The 7,784-nt window shown below is 58.7% G+C and overlaps 1 protein-coding gene across 1 annotated transcript in view; it reads left to right on the top strand.

The window, feature by feature from the left end:
* The window catches only part of TSHZ1 (teashirt zinc finger homeobox 1), a gene marked incomplete at its 5' end in the record, with an annotated part of 79,322 nt that extends 72,211 nt beyond the window's left edge, over positions 1 to 7,111 (top strand). Inside the window, one exon of the mRNA XM_011367340.2 lies at positions 2,545 to 7,111. Within this exon, the coding sequence (XP_011365642.1) occupies positions 2,545 to 5,750 (3,206 nt within the window). The remainder of the gene's footprint in view (positions 1 to 2,544) is intronic.
* Between the last annotated feature and the right edge of the window lie 673 nt (positions 7,112 to 7,784).

A 7,784-nucleotide genomic window follows, 5' to 3' on the forward strand; every position in this document is an offset into this window, starting at 1 on the left:
CAGGGCCGCCTCGGCCAGGCTTGCTTAGAGACGGGGAGTGTGGCCCGTGCCTCTGCAGTGGGGCCGCGGGGCTGGGCACTAGGCCGAGAGCCCTCGGAACCCTGGACCGTCCTGACCCTGTGACAGTTGTGGACGAAATGCAGCACGATCGAACGTGGCAATCGTTTTTAATAACACAAGCCTTCCATTTTACAGGCGGGCCACTGGCTGGTCCAGGGCGCTGTCCAGGTGCTGACGCCCGAGTTAGACCTCGGGTCTCGCGCTGCCGGTTGTTTTCCGTGCCGTGAACGGGACGGCGAGTCCCGGCTTTGTTACCGCCCGCTGTTCTGCATTCGGCTGTGAGCCAGACGCGAACGCGCGTGCTCCAGGTGCCCACGCCGTCGCCAGGCGTGGGAGTGTGCCCCGGGCGGGGACGCCTGACGCGAGCAGGCACGGTTGTCACCGTATCCGCGGTTTCAGTTACCAGCGGTCAGCCTCAGTCTGAAAGTATTAAACGGTGCATCCCAGCGATAAGCCGTCCACAGGTTCTGAGTCGAGGGCTGAGTTGGTGGCGAGCCTCGCGCTGCCCTCCCCCGTGACAGGGACTGTCCCTTTGTCCGTGTGCTTTGTGTGCTCCCTGCCGGTGAGTCGCTCAGCGGCCGTCTCGGTGCTGGGACTGTCTGTGGCGCCGTCGTGGCTCGTGGTCATTTTATTACCATTTGTTACTCCCCTACTCCGCCTCATTGTAAACGAACCCTCGTCACAGACACGCGTGTGTACCATACGCGTGTTACATGGAGGGTTCAGCGCTGCCTGCGGTTGCAGGCGTCCCCCGGGGGGCCTGGAACGTACCCCCGCGGACGAGGGGTGGGGCAGCCGTATTCTGACGGGTCCAGCCGAATGGCCGCTCGGTTGTCCTTTGCCGTGCTTGTGGACGAGTGTGCACGTGCTCATGATGACGGCGTGTGCCCACACCCGGGACAGCTGGTGGCCGGTGTCTGAAGCCCTCCGTCTGCAGGTCCCCCCGCCCGGCCCCCTGGCCCCGGGCAGCCAAGGCAGCCTCTGTCGCTCTTGTCAACCGTCCCGGAAAATGCGTCACTCTTTGCCACGTTCCCTTAGGATCCGGCCCTGATAATGTGATAATGAGTGATCGCTTTTAATGAGACACCCCTCTCAGGTCCTATCAGCGCATTTTAATAGGGCCCTTCTGGGAAGCAGCTTAACCCCAGAAATCCTAAGTAGTTCATGGAACAGTAGTTCAGCTAGCTATTCCCCTAAAAAATGATAATAATGGTGATAATAAGGAAAATACATTGGTCAAATAAGGTAAGCAGGATGCATGCAATTATCTCCCCATGGGCATTAATGAGATGCGCCCCATATTAAAGGATCTAATACATCTCACAGGAAAAACCGGGACGCGTCTAACGAGTCACGTGCCCTCCGCCCTGTTACTCATGTGACAGCTGTCAGTATCCTGTCGTTTCCTCTGGGAAATGCTTCCTTCAACCCAAGTCGCCCTGCCGTGCACATGTAGCCTGCACAGGCCACTACAGCATATGCCTTTGACCTTGTTAAAATTAAAAACAAATTTAACGCGGTAAAATATTCATAACATGAAAGTTGCCATTTTAGCCATTTTGAAGCGGACAGCTCGGTGGCATCCTGTACAGTCGCGGTGTTGTGCGGCCGTCACCACCGTCATCTCCAGAACTTTTCCGTCTTCCCAGGCTGACACTCCGTCCCCACGGAACAGCCCCGCACCCTCCCCCGGCCCCCGGCACCCACCCTTCCACTTCCTGTCTCTGTGAATTCGACTCCTCCGGGGACCTCACATAAGCAGAATCATACATTGTGTGTCTTTTCATTTCTGGCTTGTCTCACTCACCGAGTGTCCTCGAGGTCACCTACGTCGTAGCAGGTGTCGGAATGTCCTTCCTTCTTAGGCCGAACGGAGCGCCACGCTCTGTTCATCCGTTCGCCCGTCAGTCACTTGGGTCGTTTGCGCCTTTCGGCTCTCGTGAATAATGCTGCTTTGTACGGCCAGGGCTCGCTGACACCTGCCTGGCATCCCCAGGGGGGTGACTTCTGCTCCGTGCAGGCGGGGGGCCTGGGGGTGCTATGCCGTGTTCTCCTTTTTAGTGAAGACTATTTTTATCACTTGCCGTCAAGGAGTGTTTTTGTTTATGGAAACCACGTGATACCGTCTGTGGAATATTTCGCCCTGAAAGCTGGCAGTCAAGTCCCACGTGATGGGAAGGCTCGAGGGCTCCTACGTCATTGCTTGCGAAAGGAGAAGCCTCCGGAGGGGGTGGCAGGCGCCCTTCCCTTCCCGCGTGGCTTCTACGGCCAAGTGTCTTTAGAAGGGCCCGGGGCCTCCGTCGGCTGAGGCCCCCTCGCTGAGTCATTCAGGGGGCTGTCGTCCCGGGGCAGACCTGCGAAGCGGGGTGGCCTCGTCCGCGGGGGCGCGGGCGACAAACGGCTCTTTGACGATCATCGGAGAGGACGGGGAGGCCGCGTCCTTGACGATGACTCTTCTCACCGTGTTTCATTTTCCTCCCCCAGCTTACGTTCCCGAGGAAGAGCTGAAGGCGGCCGAGATCGATGAAGCCAGCGGGGAGCAGGCCGGGCTGTCTCTGGACGTCCAGGAAGGCGACTACGTGTGCAATGACGGGGCAGAGGCCAAGGAGGCCCCGAGCTACCAGAGCTCGCCCGGCAGCTCCGCCACGAACCAGGACGCCGGCTACGGCTCGCCCCTCAGCGAGAGCAGCGACCAGCTGGCCCGCTTCAAGGGCTCCTCCTGCCGAGACGAGAAGGAGGAGCCGCCGGGGCCGGACAGCGTGTCCTACCCGCAGGACAGCCTGGCGCAGATCAAGGCCGTGTACGCGAACCTGTTCTCCGAGTCCTGCTGGTCCAGCTTAGCTCTGGACTTGAAGAAGTCGGGTGCCGCCGCCAGCAGTGCCGATGTCGGCCAGAAGGACAGTGCCACCCCGACGCCCACGCCGCCCGCCAGCACCGCGGGGCCCACGGGCACCACCGTGAGCACGCCCGGCTCCGGCTCCGGCTCCGGCTCCGGCTCCGGCTCCGGCTCCGGCTCCGGCTCCAGCACCAGCGGCAGCTCGGGCTACGACTGGCACCAGGCCGCCTTGGCCAAGACGCTGCAGCAGACGCCGTCGTACGGGCTGCTGCCGGAGCCCAGCCTGTTCAGCACGGTGCAGCTGTACCGGCAGAGCAGCAAGCTCTACGGCTCCATCTTCACGGGCGCCAGCAAGTTCCGCTGCCGGGACTGCAGCGCCGCCTACGACACGCTGGTGGAGCTGACGGTGCACATGAACGAGACCGGCCACTACCGCGACGACAACCGGGACAAGGACGCCGAGAAGACCCGGCGCTGGTCCAAGCCGCGCAAGCGCTCGCTGCTGGAGATGGAGGGCAAGGAGGACGCGCAGAAGGTGCTCAAGTGCATGTACTGCGGCCACTCGTTCGAGTCGCTGCAGGACCTGAGCGTGCACATGATCAAGACGAAACACTACCAGAAAGTGCCTCTCAAGGAGCCCGTCCCCGCCATCGCCAAGCTGGTCCCGTCCACGAAGAAGCGCGCGCTCCAGGACCTGGCGTCGCCGTGCTCCCCGGAGCCCGCCGGCCTTGCCGCCGAGGCGGCGCTGAGCGAGTCGGCCAAGGACCAGAAGGCCGCCAACCCCTACGTGACGCCCAACAACCGCTACGGCTACCAGAACGGGGCCAGCTACACCTGGCAGTTCGAGGCCCGCAAGGCGCAGATCCTCAAGTGCATGGAGTGCGGCAGCTCCCACGACACCCTGCAGCAGCTCACCGCCCACATGATGGTCACCGGCCACTTCCTGAAGGTCACCACCTCTGCCTCCAAGAAGGGGAAGCAGCTGGTGCTGGACCCGGTGGTGGAGGAGAAGATCCAGTCCATCCCCCTGCCCCCCACCACGCACACCCGCATCCCCGCCGCCCACGTCAAAAAGCAGCCGGACTCGCCGGCGGGGTCCACCGCCTCGGAGGAGAAGAGGGAGCCCGAGAAGGAGAAGGCGCCGGCGGCCGGCGACGCGGACAGGCGGATCAAGGAGGAGGGCGAGGATGCGCCCGAGCGGGTGGAGCCCGCGGCCCTCTACCAGTACCTCCGCGAGGAGGACCTGGACGACGGCCCCAAGGGCGGGGTGGACATCCTGAAGTCGCTGGAGAACACGGTCTCCACGGCCATCAGCAAAGCCCAGAACGGCGCACCCTCGTGGGGCGGCTACCCCAGCATCCACGCGGCCTACCAGCTGCCGGGCACCGTGAAGCCGCTGCCCGCCGTGCAGAGCGTGCAGATGCAGCCGACCTACGCCGGCGGCGTGAAGCCGCTGTCCTCGGAGCACAGCGCGCTGCTGCACGCGCCTGGCAGCCTCACGCCGCCGCCCCACAAGAGCAACGTGTCGGCCATGGAGGAGCTGGTGGAGAAGGTCACGGGCAAGGTCAGCGTGAAGGAGGAGGACAGGCTGGCGGAGAAGAGGAAGGGCTCGCCGGCCAAGGCCGTGTCCCCCGTGGCCAAGGAGAACAAAGACTTCCCCAGGACGGAGGACGGCGGCGGCGGCAAAGCCCAGCCGAAGACGGGCCCCGAGGCGGAGGCCGGCAAGGCCAAAAAGGACGGCGTGGTGGACGCCCACACCCCCAACGGCACCGAGCCGCTCAAGGCCAAAGTCACCAACGGCTGTAACAACCTGGGCATCATCACGGACCACTCGCCGGAGCCCTCGTTCATCAGCCCGCTGAGCGCACTGCAGTCCATCATGAACACGCACCTGGGCAAGGTGTCCAAGCCCGTGAGCCCGGCACTGGACCCGCTGGCCATGCTGTACAAGATCAGCAACAGCGTGCTGGACAAGCCCGTGTGTCCCGCCACCCCCGCCAAGCAGGCCGGCGCCATCGACCGGTACTACTACGAGCACAGCGACCAGCCCATCGACCTGACCAAGGCCAAGAGCAAGCCCCTGCTGCCCGCCGCCGACTCGGTCTCGCCGCCCCTGCGAGAGAGCGCGCTCATGGACATCTCCGACATGGTGAAAAACCTGACGGGCCGGCTGACCCCCAAGTCCTCCACGCCCTCCACCGTGTCCGAGAAGTCGGACGCTGACGGCAGCAGCTTCGAGGAGGCGCTGGACGAGCTGTCGCCCGTCCACAAGCGGAAGGGCCGGCAGTCCAACTGGAACCCGCAGCACCTGCTCATCCTTCAGGCGCAGTTCGCCTCCAGCCTGCGGGAGACGGCCGAGGGCAAGTACATCATGTCGGACCTGGGCCCCCAGGAGCGCGTGCACATCTCCAAGTTCACGGGGCTCTCCATGACCACCATCAGCCACTGGCTGGCCAACGTCAAGTACCAGCTGAGGAGGACAGGGGGGACGAAGTTCCTGAAGAACCTGGACACGGGCCACCCCGTGTTCTTTTGCAACGATTGTGCCTCTCAGTTCAGGACTGCTTCGACGTACATCAATCACCTCGAGACGCACTTGGGCTTCAGCTTGAAGGACCTCTCCAAGCTGCCCCTCAGCCAGATCCAGGAACAGCAGAACGTTTCGAAAGTCCTGGCCAGCAAGGGCTTGGGCCCGGCGGGGGCCGCCGAGGACGACCTGGGCTCCACATTCCAGTGCAAGCTGTGCAACCGGACCTTTGCGAGCAAGCACGCAGTCAAACTGCACCTCAGCAAGACCCACGGCAAGTCCCCGGAGGACCACCTCATCTACGTGACGGAGCTGGAGAAGCAGTAGCGTCCGGCCGCGCAGGGCCCGCGGCTTCGCACCGAGCGTCGCCTTCGCCCTGCACGAGGCCCGGCCTGAGCCTCCGAAATCAGCCTGTCCTTCGTCGCCGAACTGCCTGTCTGGGCCTTGGTTTTTCTTACACATATTTTGTAGTTATATTTATATGCTCTTTGTCTGATCGTGCATGTTATTTTTCTTTTTCCGTGAGTCAAAGTCTGACCTTTATTTTCAACATCTGTTCTTGATGTTAAGCTATCTTTTGTAGGGAATAGTGGGGCCGCACTACTCAGAGACATTTACTTAGCAGGAAAGAAAGACACAAATAACAATGACAAAAAGACATCCTAAAATTACAAAGTTGCCATGACAATAAAGGTCACAGAACCTAGTAGTGTCAGATTTAACCCTTTGAGGACTGCAATCGCATCTCTGTGCCTTTCACTCAAAAAAAAAAAAAAAAAAAGAGAGAGAGAGAGAGAAACAGGACAAAAAGGCTTCAAGGCATTTCATTCAGATCAAAAGCTGTGTCAGACGCAAAACTTATTTAATCATTAAAAGTGAGCGTTTCCGCGCATCCTGGTTGGCGGGAGGCACGCGTGCCGCCGCTGAGGACACGGCCTTGTCCGGGACTCGCCGCGTTAGGAAGCCACTTCACACGTCTAAAACAAAACAAAAACAAAAGAAAACGACCACAAAAAACTAACAATAGCAGACACCCCAGTTGCCACTATGCCCAAACCCTCTGGATGCCGAAAAAAAAAAAAAATGCCACTTTTGGCACAAAAAGTATGCAAGCTATTATTTAAAAATGTGTAAAAATGCTATTTCTTTTTCTCCTGTAAAATACTGCGGTTTATAGTTATTTACAAATGTAAGCTTTGGTACAAGCTGACCTTTCTATAGCGTGCTGCACTGGTAAATGAAAAAAAAAAAACAAAAAAACGGGCAAATGTTGGAGTTCTTTCCTTGTAAATTGCCAGCATCAGCTTAAAAACTCCCGTATGTTACATATCGTACCATTGAAATCTATTCCACTTTCTTCGTACCTTCTGGCTGTTTGCTTTCTCTTTTAACTTTTTATATTGTCATTTTATATTAAATTTCTGTGTATATACTGTAAAACCACAATTTTTGAATAAAATTTAGTTCCTGCAGCTTGATTTAAATAGAGAAATTTTACTGGCACTTGCATCTTTCCAGATGCATGTATATCAAACAAAAATAAATAAATGAAAACAAAGCAAGCGATGCACTATTAATTATACATCTTGGTGTTCTGTCATTAATATTGTAAGGTACATTTGGGTTCCCACAATTAAGTCCACTGTTTTCTCAACTGTAAAATAAATCCACACGCGGTTCTTGATTTACGCAGGCTGTCATGTCGTCATTGTTTTGCCTTCGAGGTGTCATTTCCTCAGTAAGGAGTCCTGCTCGGGCAACCGACCGACCGACGTTCTGTTCAGAGCCATCGCCTTGGATTCATGTGCTGATGCGCTTCGCTCCGGCGGTAAGCTTTGAGTCTTTGAGGATGATAATTAAACATTTCACCTGCTCCGAGCGCCCCTGAGCTCGGCCCCGGTCCGTGGAGGCTGGGGGGCTTCGTCTGGGGACGCCGCGGGGGCCGTTTGCAGATGTCCCCACTCCCTGTCCGGCCCGCAGACCTCGCGATGGCTGCGGCAGGTGGGGGGTCTCCCTGCGGCAGCTAAGACCCCGGGGCTTAGAACTGGTTCTCGAGGAAAGCCTGATACTTGCACCTTTGAAAATGCACAATTTTGAACAACGGGCTGCTGCCCGGCTCGGAGCTTGGGACCGGTCTGGCTTCTGCAGGCCGCTCTGGGGCGTGAGGGGACCCACGGGCCTGTGACCCCCGAGGAGTAGAGGGAAGGCCAGTGCCAAGGCTCCGGCCTCTCTTTCCTCCAGAGCACTTAAGGGCACAGGAGGGAGTTTTATTTTTCTCCCTTTTGCTTAAATTTTCATAAAATTATATCCTGAGAAGGTAGATCTTCCAGCGAGCCGATGGAAGCAGCCGAGCCGCCGTGC

Source organism: Pteropus vampyrus, unplaced genomic scaffold (genome assembly GCF_000151845.1).
Source record: "Pteropus vampyrus isolate Shadow unplaced genomic scaffold, Pvam_2.0 Scaffold132, whole genome shotgun sequence".
NCBI classification, from domain to species: Eukaryota; Metazoa; Chordata; class Mammalia; order Chiroptera; family Pteropodidae; genus Pteropus; species Pteropus vampyrus.